The sequence below is a fragment of the Brienomyrus brachyistius genome, chromosome 10 (genome assembly GCF_023856365.1).
Source record: "Brienomyrus brachyistius isolate T26 chromosome 10, BBRACH_0.4, whole genome shotgun sequence".
In the NCBI taxonomy this organism is placed as follows: domain Eukaryota; kingdom Metazoa; phylum Chordata; class Actinopteri; order Osteoglossiformes; family Mormyridae; genus Brienomyrus; species Brienomyrus brachyistius.
This window is the reverse complement of record NC_064542.1, coordinates 16886833-16907838: the sequence shown is the minus strand read 5'-3', so window position 1 is coordinate 16907838 and position 21006 is coordinate 16886833. Positions and strand designations below refer to the sequence as shown.

Genomic DNA, 21006 nt, shown 5'->3' with positions numbered 1-21006 from the left:
TGTCCCCCCACCCGAAGGCGAAGGGAGGCTACCCTCTTGTCCACCGCGGTAAACCCCAATGTACAGGCGACTATATCTAATCGGAACCTCACAGCCTCGCGCACCAGCTCAGGCTCCTTCCCCACCAGAAAGATGACATTCCATGTCCCTAGAGCTACAGTAGCTTCTGCAGCCTAGGATCAGACCGCCAAAGTCCCCGCCTTCGGCCACTGCCCAACTCACACTGCACCCGACCCTTTTGGCCCCTCCTACAGGTGGTGAGCCCATTGGAGGGGGGACTAACATGCCTGATTCAGGCTGTGCCCGACCAGGCCCCATGGGTGTAGGCCTGGCCACCAGGTGCTCGCCATCGAGCCCCACCCCCTGGTGTGGCTTCGAGGGAGGGCCTGGTGACCTGTATCAGGGTGAGGGAAAACGTGAATCTATGTTTGTATTCGTCATTGTCAGGGTTCACGGGTAGCGACGGGCAGACAGGTGGGCAGGAAGCAGGCAAGGATGAGGCAGGCAGGCAAAAGTTGGGGAAAACGGGGATTTATTACTGGGGAAGATGGCAGGCATCGTAGCAGGCGACGGCAAGGCCACAGCCGGTCTAGGTGACATCTTCTGACGCGCTGGAGTGGGGGGACCTGTAGGCGATGCAGGAACCGTAGTGGGGGAACTCGCAGGCCGATGAGGAGTGGAAGGCGGGACCGAGGCAGGGTAACGAGGCTTCGGAGGGGGACCTGCAGGTGACCGCCGACCCGGAGCCCTAGGACCCGCAGGCGCCCCCCAAGCCCTAGCCAAGGTGAGTTCTGTGTCCCTGGGGACACAGACATGGGGGGGGTCAAGGTTGGGGTCGATCTCGCCGGGGCGAGGGCAGGGAAGACACTAGGGAGGTTCCCGAGGGGTCCCACCCAAGCTCCTCTACCTCCAAGGAGGAAGGAGCGGTGGTTGGGTTGTCTGGGACCTCCTCGGGAACTGGAACTGGAGGGACTGGAGTGGGGTCAGGGACTGGGACAGGAGTCATAGGGGTTATCGTCACAGGTGCGGGCAGGGCCGGCAGGCGGAGACTGAAGGACCTCGGGCGTAGCTGCAGCATGCGGAGGCAGAGGGGCCTCGGGCGGAGCGACTGCAGCAAGCAGAGGCGGAGGCAGCGCCTTGGGCGTAGTGGCTGCAGCGGGTGGAAGCTGAGGGAGAGGAGCCTCAGGTGTAGCGGCTGCAGCGGGCGGAGGCAGAGGGGCCTCAGTCGTAGCGGCTGCAGTGAGCGGAGGCAGAGGGGCCTCGGGCGTAGCGGCTGCAGCGGGTGGAAGCAGAGGGGCCTCGGGCGGAGCTGCAGCAGGTGGAGGCAGCAGAACAGGTGCCGGCGGAACAGGCAGTAATAATAATTAATCAATAGTTATTATAATTACTGTTATTAAAAATGTAGAAATGACAATATGATATAAAAGATATATAAGGAATAACATTTTATTGATCCTGAGATGGGAAATTCACAGCAGCAAAAATAATCAGGCAGCGATTACACTAGTCATATGAACTGGACTGGGGGTCCATACTGGACATGTGCAGGCACCGTATGGATCACCTAGTGTGAGTACACCCTCAGTGAGAAATTCCATGTTATTAACACAATGTCTATTTCACATCAAAATAACAGTTCTACTAAAAGCCTGTTCAAATTTTACTAAATATCCTCTCAAATCTGTCTCAGTTCCTTTTTACTAAGACAGTGAGGCATTACAGACTAATGAGAATAGGAGGATCTAGCTATGTGGGTCACTGACTTAATCAGCATTAAGTGCTGCACCTCTAAGATTGGGGTTTGAGTCTCCACCATGGTTCTATGTGTCGAGTTTGCATGTTCTCCCTGTGTCATCATGGGGTTTCTGCTGTGTTCTCCCCAGTTCAAAAACATGCTGGGGAGTTATTGGAGTTACCAATTTGCCTGTAGGTGTACCTGTGTGAGTTGACGGTGTGTGACTGTGCCCTGTGATGGGCTGGTGCCCCATCCTAGATTGTTCCCTGCCTCGAGTTCATAGCATCTGTGATAGGCTCCGGACCCCTGCGACCCTGAATAGGACAAGTGGTTACATAAGACAGATGGATGGAGTTGAATCCAACCATTAGCATTGTGCAGAGACTTCATGAGAGGCAGGTGCTCAAAGGCTCAAAGAACAGGTACTCAGTGCCTTTAAATCTCACTCATAAGTTCATATTAAATACTCTGGGCAAAATAGGTGGTACTCGGACACTCCTAGCACCCCCCTTTCTGCATGTGCCAATGTGGTCTGATTGGATGCCCCCCCAACACACATCCATGATGTTGCAAAAATTCTGAGCTTAGCATAAACGTGTTCCTCTCTCACGAAGTACAAATCATTATCAGACAAAACCACAGTTAGGCACCCATGAAATGATGGTAAAGTATGGTAAATGTTTTTTTCATTTATTACTGGTCTCTAACTTTTAAGGAGTGCCTGCAATATATATTTTACTCCATTTGTGTAAATAAAAAGGAAACATACATATTTTGTGCATTAGGGATAAATTAGTGGTAATAATAATAATAATAATAATAATAATAATAATAATAATAATCACTTTATTAATCCCTGTGGGGAAATTGTCTTTGTAGAGTAAGTTTTCCACGAAGTGGTTCCCAGGGAGCTGGGGGCTAAGGGTCTTGTTCAAGGTTGTCTATGCGAACAACTGGCGACTATATGATTACAAACACACAGGCTTAGTCCACTAAGCCACACACTGCCCCCCCCCCCCCCCCCCCCCCGGTTGGTTGGTTGGATGGATGGATGGATGTTAAGTAAGCTCTTGCAAATCAAATGCACGATACCAAGTGAATTACGTTGTAGCTCCTCAAGCTGTCCACTAGGGGGTATCATTGTCTTACTGTTGTAAACCATGTCGTTCCAAATCACTAGAACTGTTTCCGGTTCTTCTAAATTGTATTCTTCATGCTGTTCATATTTCTCAATATTTTACGACGAAAGTTTCTTACATAATTTTGTCATGTAGATTGCTTGTACGATTTTATTGCATAACATAGAGTTCACTTAGTGATTTCATGTACTTTTAGTTAAGTACAAAACACATATATGTATCCCATCCTTATGAGACATTTCATTAGTAGAGAAGCATAATGTTCAGTGCCTGGTGTATGATAAACCAGATAAAACAGAGAGAGGGTGTACACGGAGATCAGACGAGAAGTTCGCTTGGGACAAACAGGAGGAGGGGCGGGGATGCCGCGCTCGCAAACAGCCCCGCCTCACTTCGCCGCTGCCGCTTTACCCAGCATCTGTCACAGCTGTGCTTCGGGGGCGACGTCGAAAGCGCGCCGTCTCTCTGGCGATCAGACGCCACATCGGAGGAAGACATGTCCGAAGTACGGAAATTTACGAAAAGACTGAGCAAGCCGGGGACAGCGGCGGAGCTCCGGCAAAGCGTATCGGAGGCGGTGCGAACATCTCTGATTGTGGTTAGCAACTATTCTCTATTATTCTTCAGCTAGCTACTGTCGACCGCGCAAGTACAAAAACAGCTACTGGAACCATACGCCTTTTACATAGTACGTTATTATTATTTCTCGGAACCCATCTCTAACCCATCGCGTGGTGCAGTTTCCAGTAGTATTTGACTGTATTGGCTTGGCATGATCGCACTGCATCATGTCGTGTCTCAATTTCCCGTGAGTCAGATGGAAGTCATGCGTTTTGAAATCTGCTTATCGAATTACCCCAGCATCGCGTGAATATGGCTCCGGCGTACGGTGGCGTGCTGCCGGGTTCTGCCTGTGACATTGTGCAGAGGAGACAGCGTGAGCACCCAGCGCTGTCGGCGGCTCCTTTGTGTGCCCGACCATCTTGCGCTGCCAAATCCCCCTGACGGTCGACCAGCTTTCTGTGCATTTATTAAATTTTATTTTTGTGAATGAAGGTACCTATAGAGAAGTCTGCTTTTAACTAGATATCAGTACAAAAATTATTTAGATTTTGTTCTGAATATTGGAGCCTGACCCACAAGGTGGGGTGTGGTGGATTTTTCTTTTTTTTTGTAGGGGGGCAAGTTCCTCTTTTTGCAGTGATCGGAAATGAGGAATTGATTCATATACGTGTTCTTTTTTGTCTAAAAATTAGATATGATTCTAAGATGATGAGGTTCAGACCTAATCTGATCCTCCCCACCTGGTGTTTCCGTATACTGGTGTGGGGGGGCGGGGGGAGTGTGTTATAAGGAGGCTGGGTCTGTAGAGGTAGCGGTTTGCACACTCCTTGTTCCGGAGAGGCCCCGCATGTCTTGCTCCATGAGGAGAGAAGCTGAATCAGCATGATTCATTACGGCGTTAGGCCCAGCTCTGGTATGCACTCCCTGGGTACACTGAAGTATGGGGTTGCACTTATGTTCATTCACTTTTCCATTCATGATGAGTAGCCAGAATCATATTGACATCCTTGATATTTAGAATGTTACTGGAATACCTTCTGTGGTTTCTTACTATCAGCAGTGCTATAAAAATGAACCAACTCTCAAGGGCCCTAATAATGAGCGACATATACAAAGAGGTTTTATTTCTACTGGCTGTGCCCACAAGTCCATCCGGGACAACATCATGGAAAACCCTACAGGGCACATTACGGAAATTTAATCTGGGAGTTACAGATACCTAGAACTTTTACTCTGGCCTGCAGGGGCACTGATATGGTAAAAACTCAAACAGAGACACTAAGTCACAGCCATTATTCCGTGAGAAGGTGGGTTGGGCAGGGAAGCTTGGTCATGGTAGTGACTGGTGTCCACATGGCTGGTCCTCAGGGCACATGCTGTCTCAGGCAGCATGGGGATACGCTTTGTGGATGGCTGTGAATAGATGGGGTCTCAAGTTCTGGTTCTAGTAGGGCCAGTTTTGTCCTTGAGCAAGATGCTGTTCCAGAATCATTTGAGAACAGAAGGGTCTGAAGAGGAACTAAGTTGCGTACTTCAGTGTAACGATCACATGGTCACATTGTTGTGCTTCGGAAATTAAAGCCGCTCAGGTGATTGACCGTTTAACACTAGAAGCGCCGAGTGCCGGTCGTTTGACCATAATGACCAAAAAAATAAACTTTGCACTTGATCAAATTCCAGGACCCTCCTTTTTGCGCTGTATCACCCAGCACCCTTACATTTTCAAAATCACGGTGGTACAAGGTAGTTTCAAGCTATTTTGCTCATACATGTGTTGGCTGTATGTTGCAGCATTTGCCTCAATTGAGTGATTTCTATCACCTGTGGAAGGAAGATCTTGGTATTCTGCACTGTGTCTCTGTGCAGAATTTTTGCCTGATCTAAGTAGATGTGGTAATGGACGTACAGCAACCAAGTCATTGCTGTTTTTGTAACCTCACATCAGCTGTGGGACGGTATCTCTGCTGTGAACATGCTCGCTTCCGCCTTCAGCCAGCGGCCGGGCCCCCGCTGTGGTTGATACACCTCCCCCTGCTCCTGACGTCTCACACGTGACAGGAAGCCGGGCCAGCGCCCTTCTCTCCAGCGTCTTTAGTCATGTGTGTCTGCTGCAAAGCTTGGAGACGTGTGCTCCACAGTGGCTGCATACTGTGGGCACAATCAGCAGGTCAGTAAAGTGGCAAACCTGCCCTTTCATTGGTGGAGCTCCAGTTCCCTTCCAGCACCCCCCCCCCAGCTGCAATGGGCCTGTAAAATGCAGTAGGAGGAGCTAATGGTGATGGTGGGGCATCGGCACTGAATCACAGCCGCTTACGGCATACACTGGGCAAGCAGTGAAAGCTGCAGACGGGGTTTGTTTTGGGCTGGGTTGCTGGCAGTGACCATGCTGAATATGCAGTGCAGTCTGACTCCAATTATCTGTATGCTCTCACCAAACTTTACAAGCAATTTTGACATTTTTTTCCGGGTTTTAACGCCCATAGTTATACATTTTGTATAATGTTTTAGTAATACATTTTGGGACAAAATTATCTTCAAATCAACCCGAATTTGGCAAAGCATTTGTATAAAGTGCATCAGAATAATATGTGAAAATAGTCTCATAAATGTCAACTTTATGAAACAGCAGGCAGGAAGTATTCATGTAAAAAAAAAAGAAAGACTATCTCGTTCCTGTTTTTAATTTGAGCCCAAACACTTTTATCGGCAACAGAAAGATGCCCTGAAATGCCCCTGGTGTATATGGTGGGTCTGATGCCACGGATTGCATGGCTGTGAACTCTCGACATGCATGGAAAACTGTGTGTGTGTGTGTGTGTGTGTGTGTGTGTGTGTGTGTGTGTGTGTTTGTTGATTAGGTTCATTTTGACATTGTGGGGACCATTTTTCAGGTCACCTCCAAAGATCTGATCTGAGATTGTAATCAAAAAACAAAAACCGTCTCGTATTTAGTTTGGTTAGGGTTGGGTGAGGGTTAAGGTGAGTGTGTAGTGGAGGTGCGTTGGGCCGCCAGTTCCTTTTCTGTGCTGTAAAAGGAATGGAAAGTCACTCTGAGCATTAACTCTCAAAACCTCTTCCAGCTGGCTTTGAAAGCAGTGCTACTTCTCAAGCTGTTCTTGGTGTGTCACTTACAAAACTCCATGTGCCACTGAGCATTTGAAGAAGGGCGGATTTTAAGGTTATCTGAGAAAAATTCAACTAATTTAAAGTTTTAAAGTGTGAATAAATTTGTTATTTTTACAGTTATACTTTTGTATAGTTTTAAATTTCAATAATCAGTATATATGCCAGGTCGTCAGTGGTCCCTGCCTGGTAAAAATATCTTATCAGCACTTGGACTGGATGCTTTAAGGTGCCTATTGAGTGGAGCCCTTTTCTTCCTTAACTCCTTGCCGGCTGCTGTAACCACGGGTACGCTGGGGTTCCTGTGGCAGCCTAGGCCTTCGGGGTGGACGAGGCAGCGGAGCACGGGGCAGTTAAAAGCATCTGGCATTCCCTGGCTCAGCCCAAAGACAGACAGCGTGGGTATAAACCCTACAGCTCCATTCCTTGTTTACAGCCACTCCACCGTAGGACAGTCACATGGGCTCCATCAGCTGGACTTCTCATCTGCTCTCTCCTCTCCGTCAGCTGCCTTTGCTTCTGATTCAGCTGAATTAATCATGTATTATGGCTTTTCAGCCCCTTCTTTCCCCCAAAATAGGGTTGAATTTCTCTGTCTCAGCACTAGCATTAATACTTGAACTATGGCTGCACAGTTAATCGTTAAAATAAATAAATAAGAATAGCGATCTCATGTCTAAATCACAATGGTTCTTCTGCATTGTATTACATCATCTGGATCAAAACAAGCGCTGCTACTTTTCCCTGGAGAGTCTGAAGCATTGCAAAATTCTGGATTGTCTTTAAAGTGTGCTTTCCCACCGCACCAGGTACCTTACTTTTGGTACTTCAAGAAAGTACCGAAAGTGTGGTACTTCAAGGTGTTGGTTTTCCACCAGTATAACTGAGCAAGGAGGGGTATTTTGTACTGAATTCAAAAAATGGCTGTAGCTTATCATAGGGCTGGGTGATGTGCAACAGTAATAGCAACATCGCATGTTGTGCACGTGCAGTTTATACTTTGCCAGTCAGCTAGATTAGATCGGGCTTTTTCTTACTGTCGATTCTGTATACGGACATTATAGCGCAGGGAGTTGAAGTTTCGCTAAAACATTTGTACTGTGTCATAGGAAAATAAATTATGAAGTTTTGTCATTTTAATTATTATTCCTTTTCTAGTATATGTTTAAAAACCAGGTTAAAGTTGACCTCTGTTGCTTTTGCCTGAGCGCCGCAGGCATTCTCTGAGACAATCATATTCATTTTCATCCTTGCTGTTTAAATCACTCTTAGATGCATTTTTGAGAAATTTGAGAAAATTTTTGGCTTATAAATACCCCAATATTTATTACAACAAATCACATTGCAGTACTAATTTTCCAATACCGTGCTGTCCTAGTGTATTATACAAAATACGTTATTTCGTTTCATGCTTTTTATGATCTGTAGTTCTTCTGACAGTTAAAACATGGCTTCACTTCATTTGTCCATGCATTATTATTATTATTATTATTATTACTTTATTTAGTGTTGTTTTCTCACTTCGCAACTGTTTTCAAGACGGAGATTGTATTGTGTTTCAGAAGCAGGCTATTTGCGTAACCATTTGACAAAAATGTTTCAAGTCTCACCCTGAAGTACTGCAGGACCATAAAAGTATCTCACTGGGGCTTTTGGTACTGGAACTTTTGGTACTGGAACTTTTGGTACTGGAACTTTTGGTATGGCTGTTCTGGTTACCCTAATTGTACAGCCATTTCAACGTTTCCTTTCTGTTGTCAGAAGTGCATGTGCTGGTCCTAGATCAATCATGTGTTTGGCACAGTCACATTTCGTCATGTTTCTTTTTGCAGTTTAATGAGTGCAGTAAACATTTAAATTTCCGAAAAAAAATTATTACAGAGACCTGCGATTTCAATTCTAAGCAAAAGAATTGCGATTTTTTTTTCAGAGTTGTGCAGCTCTAACCTGAACTGGAACAAACTTATTATTGCTTGTGGGAATTATGCTTGCATTTATAATTCATGTCCCATGGGTCAATTGTTTCTGGTGCAGGAGCAGCCAAAGATCATCGAGCCTTTGGACTATGAGAATGTCGTATTCCAGAAGAAGACCCAGATCCACAGTGACCCCCACAGAGAATTGCTCATATTTCCTGTGGATGATGTCTCGGTGGGTCTACAGTTAAGATCAGTGTTTATGTATTTGAAATGAATGACTGCTTAGAAGGTCTAGTACATGGGTCTCAAACTACAATCCTGGAGGGGTAGAGCCCTACACAGATCTTGGATTGACACACCTGATTTAACAGCTCTTGAGCTGAATCATTTGTGGTGGAACAGGGAAAGACCTAAGCTGCACAGGGCTCCGGCCCCCCGGGACTATAGTTTGAGACCACTGGTCTAATAAAGACCAAGTAAATTTAATAAAATTATATGTAACATTCAGACAAAAAGATCAGGATCAAGGTTGTTTTACAGATGTGATAGACTAGTGCAATGAGAATGAGTAGCAGCTTTCATCGTTGCAAACATCGGGATACATAATGAAGTACAGGAATACATGTACACACTGTACAATATTTACATTTGATGTCCAGGAAAGGCACAAGACAGAATATTGCACATTAAGACTCAAGATTCTTGATTTGCCTTTTGTAAATCAGTTCATAGAATATCTTACACCATCCTGTCAGGAACATGTAGTACAATTAAACAGCACAAAACAGAGACTCTTACAAAACATCGAACAAGTTTACAAAAAACAACTAATAACTGCAGGAATAGGAATATATGAAATAGATATGAAATAAATAAAGGAGTTGCTGTAAATAGTGGCATAATTCAAAGTGCATGCCATGCTGGAATTTTGTGCATGAAATGAACTGCACCGTTAGAAGCAGAGGTACCCGCAGAAGTAGCTGCAATCCAAATTTGTTAAACCATTTATGCAGAGGTTTTTGGATGGGCATGTTTACAGGGAAGCGTCTCTGTGTTTGGCAGGAGGCTCAGGTGTCCCGAGAGAGAAGGACAATCAGCCCGTCAGTGCCGCAGAAGGCAGCAGAGGAAGCCCGGAGTCTTTTTGCCAAAGAGGTACTCAAATTAACAGAAATCGATGATGTGAAGGAGCTTTTCAAAGCAGGGCTTTTCAGATTTTACAATCTAGAGACACTTTATCCAACTGGTCAAGCTTTGCTAGACGTGTTGACTGCCATCTCATTAACACTGGTGCTTCATTGGCAGTGCATCAAGATGTACGACACAGATTGGCACGTCATCAACTACAAATATGAGGCATACTCGGGCGATTTCCGCATGCTGCCCTGGTAAGCAGTAAAACCGTTCCAAAAAATCTCACTTGCGAGGAGTGGATCTGTGCGAGTTGACTTAACATCTCCCTCCTGCAGCAAAGGTCTAAAGACGGAGAAGCTGCCATCACACATGTTCGAGGTGGATGAGGATGCGAAGGATGAGGTATGGGATCAGTTTTTTTTTTTATTTTTTGGTTCTTCCAAGGCCTTGAGGCCTTGAGGAGTGCAGCTGCTTTGCAGCCTTGAGGGATCCCTATGTGGAGACGGTGACAAATGGGGTTTGCCTGTGGGATTCCCGGGCTGTCTACTGAAACCCAACCCATTGCTCTTAAGAACAGCCCAGATCAACTTAGAGTGGGATTGGGGTATAATTAGGAAGAAAGTATCACAGGAACAAACCACTGCTGCCCTGCTTTGGCCAGCATGTTTCTTTCGATGAGGAAGTTCCCAGCAGGAGACATAGATTCCCTCATTAGGATTTCTAGTATTTAATTTAACTGAGCTTAAAGAACAGTTTCATTGTTTCGTATAAATTAATTTTATTCTATGTATAGTTACTCCCCGCGACCCAGTAGGATAAGCGGTTTGGAAAATGGATGGATGGATGTATAGTTTGAGTATTTGTAATTGTTTTAGTCTGTGTTCATATTAATCATCTCTGTATGTATGTATACGAAACCTTTGTCTTGTTTTCTTATTTGCTGCCATTTTGGCCAGGACTTCCTGGGAGAAGAGATATTGTATCTCAATGGAACATTCCTGGTAAAATAAAGGATAAATAAAATAAAACAAATAAAAAAACTATGATTATAAATAGTTATTGTTCAAAGTTTTGTTGTCCCTTCACTGGGGCCAGTGAGTCAACAGCTGTTTAACCGGTCAGAAGAGTCGTTATGATGACGAAAACTGCAGATGGCCTTTGAGAAACCAACCAATGCCTGGATTCAGAAGATTGGGCAGAGGCATGGTGGCAGAATGATGGGGTCGGTGGGGGAGGGGGTGTGCAATTATATTACAGAGCTTGAGGGAGAAGAGCATGGCTTTGAGATAGGCATTGATTATATTAAAGTGGCCAGGCCTGGAGGGGCACACGCTCACAAAGGCCCTTTGACTGGGGTCTAAGGGACCCTCTGGACAGTGCTAGTGTGCAGTGTGTGTGTGCTTGCTGTTTAGTGCAGCTTCCTGTCACGCTCCTGGGGACCAGCTGGGCACATGAAGCTCTGCATTGATTAAGTTTGACTTGTCAAGGAACTGGTACAAATATTGCATTCATTTCAAGTACATTTGTGACTTCACAGTTATTGTAAACAGTTTTCCACCCATTTATAAATTTTGAATAACAGGCCTACTAATTTAGTAAGAGCCAGGCTGATGGAGATTTTAACAGGTGGTTGAGTCTTGTATTTATAGTATATTAGTTATAAATGAATGCATAGGCAAGTGATCATCCATCCATCCATTGATCTGTCCATCCATTTATCCACCTGTCTTCCAACCTTTTATTCCTGTTAGGGTTGTTGTGTACTAGTTGCTTGTTTTATTACTATGTTCATGTGGTTATATACATCATGTACAATAAACTGTAGAAGATTTAGCTGACTACTAATTTAGCTCCATAGATGCACCTAGAAAAATCTACTGGGAGCTCACCTTCTCTGCATTAGCTAAGGACTGAACAGAGGCTTACGGTGGCCGAGAAAGTCCAATGAAATTCAACATAAAAACACACACGTCTAATAGATAAGCATATTATTCAAGTTCATAACACATTTGCAAACATATTGCGAAATCGTAGACACTAAACAAAGAAAACACTTTCATCAAATTGACAACACAGGCGAACCACATTTTTCAAACACGCTGCACATTCACAGACGTGAGGCAAATATAGAAAACAACCGCAACTTCGAAAACACGCTGCAGATAGCCACAACACAACATGTTGCTCACTTTTTTGTGTTGTGTTGCTCGCTTTTTTCGAGCGTACTTTTCAATGTCAATAGCGATAATTTACAGATGAAAAGTAAGTTACAGTCGAAACTGCTTATAGTGATCACGGTTATAGTGATCAACCACTGATATGTATCAAAAAGCTTGGGACAGAATCATTTTTGTACAAATATCGTTTAATTCGTTTTTAGTAGTCACGTAGTGTCTATTTAAGCATGACAGCATATGGAAAAAATTTTAACTATGTTTTTTTTTTACTTTACATTGATGGCCCTACTTTGCCTTGCTGTAGTCCGTCTGCTTCTGTGTAGCTACCTGAGGCTAATGCTGCATGCAAATAAAACATGACGGAAAAAATTAATTTTCTCTCAATGCCAAATATGGACTCTTCAAAGCTTATGATAAACTGCTAAAAACGAGCAACGAGCAGCGAAACAACAATAAGCTATTTTTCATGTACAGTACGGTACTATATTATAACGTAATTCAGAAACATAGTTCAGTAATTTAATTTGTACAGTACTTCAGTAATTTCAAAAGCGTTTGACACGCTTGCACTATATTTTGAAATCAGTATTATAAAATGAGGTTCGCATGTGTTGTCATTTTGATGAAAGTGTTTTCTTAATTTGTGTAGCGTCTATGAGTTTGTAGTGTGTTTGCAGGTTTGTTATAAACTTGAATAATATGCTTTGTTACTTTGGAGCGCGTTTTTCTGTTAGACGCGCGTTTCTTTATTTTTAATTACATTTGGCTTAAATGTAATTACATTCTCGGCCGCCGTAGGGTTGGCTTCCAGCACCAGCACATACAGGTGCACTGTCACCACGATCATTCGAAAGCCATTCAATGTTCCGGGTCCTTTAGGCATGCAATAAAGACCCCTGTCACAGAGCTTCTTTGACTGCTAGCAGTCACTGATACCCAGAGGATTTCACCATGCTTTGAATTGTAATGTTTTCGGAGACAAACTGCCAGGCAGTATTTTTAAACATATCAAATATTTAAAGTTAGCAGGACCAGAGATAAAGCAATAACTACGAAAGTAATTGAGATGATTGTATTGAGCCTTTATTCTTAGTGGTGTACGAGGAATATATACTGTGGCGACTAGCGGACCGAGGCATCGCGGGAGCAGAGAGACACAGAGACCCACTTGTCGGGGAAACATGTTCTTTATTAGTTGTCCTTACAAGGACTACATCAGGCACCCAACAAGCACCAAAAACCCAATTAAACATAAGAAACACAAGGTTGTCAGACACCAAACGCGTACACGGTGGGGGATTTATGGAAGCTTTACACACGAGGATCAGACCGGGTACACGCAAGACACAGGTAAACACATGCGCAACAATAAAGAATTAACCATTAACAATGACTGCAACAATAAAACAAAGGCTATTTTCAACTGCACGTGGGGCATGCTGGGACATGCAGGGCATGCTGGGACATGCGCCCCACCGGTGCTACACTATGCATATTCCCGACTTAGAAAGAAGATTCAGCATTTCTTGCTATAAGATGGTTTTATTTGGCCCATGAATGTAAGGATGGCAGGTTTCATGTGACTAACCCCCCATGCCCCAAACTTGGATATTTGTATCCACATCAGTGCACCACTAATCAGAACAACTTTTTTGTTGCTAGGATTCCGCCTCACTCTGCTCCCAGAGGGGGGGCATCATGAAACAAGGCTGGCTGCAGAAGGCCAACATCAATAGCAGCTTGTCTGTCTCCATGCGGGTGAGTGACCCCACTCCTCCACCAACCCAACCTTTCTCTTCTCAAGCAAACTATCATCGTTTTGAAGTACTTCCTGTTGGTGTTTGTACCGCGACATTCCCTATATCACAGGGCTTCTTAACATCCAGGTATTAGAGCAACAAAGTAGTCAACGGTATTATTGACAGAATGTAAGTAGCTTCATTACACTTTGGGGTTAATTTGGGTTTCTGAATGGCTCCGAACAAGAACTTAAATGTTTTAAATTAAGCATCAAAAGAAGCATGGGTATATTCAGCAACAGTGTGATGTAAAAAAATGCAAATGGAAGAAATTAAGAAGTGAAAGCAGTGTGTGCTGAATTCATCCAGCAGCCAGACTCTCTCAAGTAAAATTCATGAGCATAGACTCAAAGACGCCAAGATCTCATGATAAGTATTAGCTCCAAACCATGAGCTTTGAAGAACAGACTGATACCAGCATGTAACATATGCCCGCAGGTGTTCAAGAGAAGATATTTCTACCTGTCTCAGCTTCCAGACGGCTCCTACATTCTCAATTTTTACAAGGATGAAAAAAACTACAAAGAGACTAAAGGATCCATCTACCTGGACTCCTGCATCGATGTTGTCCAGGTACATTTTTGTTGGGTCCTTAGATCTTCCGTTTCCAAAAGAAATTAGGGGAAATGTTGCTCAGATTCATTATTGAATAGAGGAAAAAAACAACAGAAGTCAGTTCAGAAAGTCAGTTCTTGTTCTTTTTCTTAGCTTAAGGGTATAGAGCTGGGGTTCTCAAAGTCCGGCCCACGGTCCAGATGTTGACCAAACAACTGTCAGGATCCGGGAGCGCGGGTAATGCACACGGGCAGGCGAGCAAGCAAGAAGCAGGCAGGCAAGCGGAACTCGGGGTAAACTGGGGTTTGATCGGGGAAAGCAGGGAACAGGAAACATTGGACGACTACTAACATCAACGACGGACCAGGAACGAAGGCAAGACATGGACTGAAATAGACAGGACTGGGCGAAAATAATCGGACACAGCTGGGTACAATCAGGGAAGCACACGTGGATAATCAGGGGGGCGTGGCACACACGAGGATTGTACAAGCTGGGCGTGACAACAACAACATAAAATTTCTTTTTGTATAGAGCGTTATCACAACATTACATCGTCTCAAAGCGCTTTACAGCATCCTCACCCAAAGCCCCCAGTGAGTAAGCCATAAGCGACAGTGGCAAGGAAAAACTCCCTAGAAGGAAGAAACCTTGGGAGGCACCAGACTCAAAGGGGGAGCCCATTCTCCAGGGGCCGGCAGGGAGAGTCAAATAGGAGAGATGGTTAAGTGCCGAGTCACATTGTCCAAATCATAGGATTTGAGGCACAACCGGGGAGCAGGGAGGTGATGACAAGCCAGTGCCGACTCTCCTTCCAATCGCCTGGCAACCAGAAGTAAGGCAGCGGGTCATACATGGAAGATGGCACAGGCAGAACAGCGAGCTGGATGCAGGGACGTCATTGGTGGAGGTGACATCACATGTAGCAGGGTGTGCTGAATATCTTCATAGATTGAGGTCTCCAGGCAGCAGACCCCTGGAGGGTTAGGGGAAATAAAATGTGCAATTAGTCAAAGTAGGCGAGACTATAGGCAGTGCTAACAGATAGTTGAGTGCAATATGAAGTGCAAAGTGCAAGCTCCGGCAGATATGGCTATGGAAGCATAAGTAGGCGGGACAGGCAAGTGGGAACGCAGGCATGGGGAGTCCCTGAAATGTCAGCACTCCAGTTCCACAAGGGATGGTGAAGCTAGAGTGACAGCACTGACAGTTCAGTTTATCTAAAGCCAATGACATCGATCTCCACCCAGCTCTATACCTCACACTATAAGTCTAACTAGGAGTGAGGAAATAGCTAGAGCCAGAACTAATGTCCCTATAAGCTAAGCTAAACAGGTGTGTTTTTAGTCTAGACTTGTATATTGAGAGTGAGCCTGAATCCCGCACATCCGGTGGAAGACCATTCCACAGCTGAGGAGCTCTGTAGGAGAAAGCTCTGCAGCCTGCCGTAGCTCTTTCTACCCTGGGTACTAACAGATATCCTGCACCTTGAGCAAGTGTGGAGGGTTGTATGAGGTCAGCAGATCATTAAGGTATTCTGGTGCAAGGCCATTCAGTGCTTTATAGGTTAACAGCAGTATTTTATAGTCAATCTGAGACTTAACTGGTAGCCAATGAAGGGAGGATAAGACCAGTGTAATGCAATACAATTTTTTAGTGTTTGTCAGAACTCGGGGTGCTGCATTCTGTACCAGCTGAAGTTTATGTAAGGATCCAGACGGCCAACCAGATAGGAGGGCATTACAGTATCCAGTCTGGAACTTACAAAGGCATATATTAGTTTTTCTGCATCATGATGTGAGAGCATCTTACGAAGCTTGGCTATGTGCCGTAGATGATAAAACACAGTTCTAGTAATACTTCTTATGTGAGCATCAAAGCATAGATATGAATCAACAAGAACGCCAAGATTTCTAACCACTGTGTTAGGTTGTGTAGGAAGGCCATCAATGTTGAGGTGGTGAAACTTATTTCTTGCTGCCTTGGGACCAATTACCAGAACTTCTGTTTTTTTCTGTGTTTAACTTAAGGAAGCTTTTTTGCCATCCAGCACTGGATATCTAATAGACAGTCTTCTAACCGAGATAGCAGTGATGTATCATCAGGGTTAACAGATATGTACAACTGTGTATCATCTGCATAACAGTGAAACCCCACACCATGATTTCTAATAATATTACCAAGAGGTAGCATGTAATTAATTCGGACCCAGCTGACAATGCACCTTATGAATCGATATGGTTAACGTGAAAAGGTTTAACGTGATTTGTAGTACAAAAACATGATGAGGAACCACCACAATTCACATTCACATAACTCGTCATAACCAACCCCCCCTCCCCTAATTTGTTGTAATCCTGTTCAAGGTAGGGGAGACTCAAGGCCTTTGATTGTTTGTTTTATTTTCTTAAAATATGAAACATCAGTGAAACTAATGCGGCACTATCTGGACGAAGTATAATTACAGAATCGCAGTAGGATTAATGTCTTATTCTGTTGGAGTGGAGTGCAGTGTTTGAAGTTAAAAAAAGTGTGTAAAACTCTGTTATTGTTCTGGGCCATAATATGCATCCGTTAAAGAAACACAGCTTAAGATTATGAAGGGACCACAGTAAATGTTTACAACAGCAGAGGAATAGATCAGGAGATTGTAAGTACATAAGACCGTATTCAGTGTTGATGTTCGAGTTTATCAACAATACACTGTACCCGACCCCCCCACTCTTCCCCCAAAGTGTCCAAAAATGCGCCGGAATGGCTTTGAGCTGAAGATGCAGGACCGCTACAGCCACATTCTGGCGGCAGATAGTGAGACAGAGATGGAGGACTGGGTGAACACACTGAGACAGGCCCTCCAAAGCACTACGGAGGCTGGTCAGGAGCGGCGCAATGGGGCCGACATGCTGGAGCCTGCGCTGGGTAAGGGCACACGCGCGCCTCACACCTGTGCGCCTCACACCTGTGCGCCTCTACGCTCACACAGATGCCCACATCATATAACTGGAGACAGCTGGTGTTTCTATGGTGCCCTTAGCTAATGTTTTGACTGTATGGCACAGAGTGTAATATGATGCAGGTGTGGTTTGATCTGGCTGTTAATGGAAACAGACACACTCTGCTTCTACAGCACAGATCTCGTTATCTTAGACACATGGGCATGTTCTATAGAGCAGTGAAATATCTCGAGGCCTTTAAAGACCAAGAACATGTAAGGTACTTGTTACAACTTGAACAGAGCTGAGACTCATTAGTCAGCCTGATGTTGGTCCTCACTGCATGAACATCAATAAATGTTTTATTTGTATTTTGGCATCTAGGATAAAGGAAAATGGAAAAAAAAACTTTAATTTCTTTCTTTGATTTGTTCCCAATGTTTGGTTCTGCCCGGTAAGCCTCATACATTGCTTGGTTTTCACGCTAAGAATTACCCACCATACAAATTACCTTCAAATTACTGTGCAGCATACATAATTATTTGTAAGAGTGATATGAGAAATTGAGTGAACGCTACATTGTAATGGGCTTCCTCCGGGAAGGGATGTAGAGATGCGAAACACTCTCCCCACAATATTTTTGGCAGCTCTTACAACAGATTCAAGTTGAAAAGCATGAAGGAATGTCAATGGGGTGCAGGTGAGGGGGGTCTGTGTGTGCAGGGGGGTAAATCAGGATCAATTGGGCCCTAGGTAGGGCCTGTCAAAAATGGTTGGAATATCACTGTCTTACAAGATCCTGGCCTTTGTGTCATTACATCTGAGATCAGCAGCAACATTTACTTTTAACTCATTCACAATAAATATTTTTGCTAAATTTGGCCATATTTGGGAGATTATAGCCATGCTTTCTTGCCCTATGCAAGCCATCTGTTTTGTGAGAATCTTGATTGGTTGTGTGGTGCATGTATTCCTGGGATGGTGGAGGAGCCTGCAGATTTACTTACATGCCTATTTGTCATGTGGGTGAGGTGGCCACAGGGTCTATTCAGCCAGCCTTCATGTATCCAGTAGTTCTGTTCACCAGTTAAGTACCAATGAGTTTTATTATTCACAGGTTTCTGTGTACAAGTGGTAAGAGATTGATTGTTATGCAATGAGCTGATAGAAGCAGCTCTGACATAAGGCTGTCCAGGGCAGTTCTGATACATGGTGTATTGTCTGCTTCTCTATGTGTGTCTTCTGTGCAGATGATGACAGCAGCAGCCAGGGGAAGGTGGAGAGCGTGCTGGAGAGCTTGGGACGCAGTCTGCACCCAGAGCTCATGAAGGTATTATCTACAGGGCAGGGAACTGGAATGGCAGGCCAGTCCTGCAATCCAATATATCATTATGCGTTAATATCTTAAAATTTATAATTAAATATGCATTTCATCATGCATGCTTCCTCTCTTGCATGCTTCCTCTCAGTACCTACGCTTACTCCCTAACCCATGTGAAGTTGACCTTAGGCAGTGAATGAATATTTGTTTGTGTGCTGCATGCACTAATGCCATACCCATACTTGGACTTTTCATAAGGGGATGGTTTCTGATGGGATGATATGGATCTGAACATAAATAAAATAACATATTAAAATAAAGTAAGTTCATTGGAACCCTTTGACTAAGCAATGGAAGGCAAGAGAATCCATTAGAAATAGCATTGCTTTCCTGTTTTGCTTAGCTGCTATATTATTGTCAGGTTTACTTCTGAAATTCACATGTGACTTTTCAGAATGAGTGTAAAACATGCTGAGTCTAGTGGCATTTCCTGGTTGCATAGTGAAGCTGATTTTCTGAGATACACTTAGAGCTGCTGGAAGGAGACAGTGGGTCATTCTGTTATTTACAGCATGACTAGTGAATGTCAGGTCTTCCATGTGATTTTATTCATGAAAAGAGGAGTTGGTTCTGTTGCCCCCAAACAGATTCTATGAGGCCCTGTAACTGCCCTTGTGTGACGATGTTAGGCCGTCCTCTGAGGCCGTGTAACTGCCCTTGTGTGACGATATTAGGCCATCCTCTGAGGCCCTATAACTTCTCTTGTGTGACGATGTTAGGCCATCCTCTGGTTCACTGTAACTGCCCTTGTGTGACGATGTTAGGCCGTCCTCTGAGGCCCTGTAACTGCCCTTGTGTGACGATGTTAGGCCGTCCTCTGAGGCCATGTAACTGCCCTTGTGTGACGATGTCAAGCCGTTCTCTGAGACCCTGTAACTGCCCTTGTGTGACGATGTTAGGCCGTCCTCTGAGGCCCTGTAACTGCCCTTGTGTGACGATGTTAGGCCGTCCTCTGAGGCCCTGTAACTGCCCTTGTGTAACGATGTTAGGCCGTCCTCTGAGGCCCTGTAACTGCCTTTGTGTGACGATGTTAGGCCGTCCTCTGAGGCCCTGTAACTGCCCTTGTGTAACGATGTTAGGCCGTCCTCTGAGGCCCTGTAACTGCCTTTGTGTGACGATGTTAGGCCGTCCTCTGAGGCCCTGTAACTGCCTTTGTGTGACGATGTTAGGCCGTCCTCTGAGGCCCTGTAACTGCCCTTGTGTGACGATGTTAGGCCGTCCTCTGAGGCCCTGTAAATGCTCTTGTGTGACGATGTTAGGCCGTCCTCTGAGGCCCTATAACGTCTCCTGTGTGATGATGTTAGGCCGTCCTCTGGTTCACTGTAACTGCTATTGTGTGATGAATAACATGTACAGAGACAGGGCGCTACAGTGACTGACTTTGGGTGCATTTTCTCTGATCAGTCCACTTTGCACCCACATTCCAAGCTGATGTGGGTTAGGCGAAGGGCTAACTTCCTTAGTCTGCATGCCCTGTGCTTCTCTGCTTCCTGGGATGGGCTCCAGGCTCATCTGACCTTGGGTTTAATAAGTAAATATGGGAAATGTCCAGGTTGATGCTAAGCAGCAAGTAATGTGGCATGATAGAGCCCAGAAAGGTTTCCAGGAAATCCCCTGGACCATGTAGCTAAATCACTGTACACTGCTTGTCCTGCTAATATATCGCAAGTCAGAGCGTTTGGTGTTTTACTGTTGCTTTTTCAGTATGCAAGAGAAACAGACCAGCTGAATAAAATCAACAGAAACGAAGGCAGGCCCAGGCTCTTCATGCTGGACCCTGAAACACAGGTAACTACTTTTTCCTGATACTACATCTAAATGTACATAATCTTTTGTGGTATTATTGTATGATTAATGTTGTTTTGTGTCCAATACATGCTTCCTTATTTTACTGTATGGATGGTGTGGTGACTCTGTGGGTAACGCTGCTTCCTCACGCCTCCAGCATTGGGGGTTCAAAATCCAGCCCCCACTCTGTGTGTGGTCTCTCCATGTCACACAGGGTCTCACCAGCAGTCCAACGCCATGCAGTAATTAGGCTAATTGGAGTCTCTTTATTGCCCGTAATGAATTGTATGTGTGAAAGGGTGTTTGCATGTGTGTGTGTGTGTGTGTGTGTGTGTGTGTGTGTGCGCGCGCGTGTGTTTGAGAGCCCTGTGATGGACTGGTATCCCATACAGGGGGTACTCCAGCCTTGTGCCCTGCGTTACCTTGGATCAGTGCATAACTGTACTTATAAGGCTCCGGATGACCCTGAACAGGAGAAACATCTAGAAGATAGGGGAATATTTGAGTTGGCCCTTCGGCAGCCATTGGTTCCTTGAGAAAGGCCGTAAACCTGAGTTGCTTCTGGGACTGAATGACCCTTTTTTCTGTGTTGCTTTGGATTAAAGCATCTGCTCAATAAGTAAAATGCATTTGTTTGAGGTTATGGTTTGAATTTGAGATTAGTGCAACTTTCACATCTTTACAAGTGTATAGATAGAATTTCTGCTACCTTAGAAACTTGACAGAGGCTGCACAGGATTAACAGCCCCATTGCCAGGCCAT

At 44.7% G+C, this 21006-nt stretch overlaps 1 protein-coding gene across 4 annotated transcripts in view; it reads left to right on the top strand.

Moving 5' to 3' along the window:
* The first annotated feature begins 3241 nt into the window (after window positions 1-3241).
* Window positions 3242-21006, top strand: part of dock11 (dedicator of cytokinesis 11) — a 64125-nt gene continuing 46360 nt past the window's right edge. For 3 of the 4 annotated variants that reach the window (XR_007400287.1, XM_049027434.1, XM_049027433.1), the window contains exons 1-10: window positions 3243-3472; window positions 8596-8712; window positions 9543-9632; window positions 9783-9865; window positions 9947-10013; window positions 13451-13546; window positions 14026-14160; window positions 16878-17061; window positions 18326-18405; window positions 20161-20244. Coding sequence is in view for 3 of the 4 variants with exons in the window: in XM_049027434.1 (XP_048883391.1) it covers window positions 3371-3472; window positions 8596-8712; window positions 9543-9632; window positions 9783-9865; window positions 9947-10013; window positions 13451-13546; window positions 14026-14160; window positions 16878-17061; window positions 18326-18405; window positions 20161-20244 (1038 nt within the window). In the remaining variant the exon portion in view is untranslated. Of the gene's footprint in view, window positions 3473-8595; window positions 8713-9542; window positions 9633-9782; window positions 9866-9946; window positions 10014-13450; window positions 13547-14025; window positions 14161-16877; window positions 17062-18325; window positions 18406-20160; window positions 20245-21006 lie in introns of all 4 variants that reach the window. The other variant, XM_049027436.1, reaches the window with a different exon arrangement.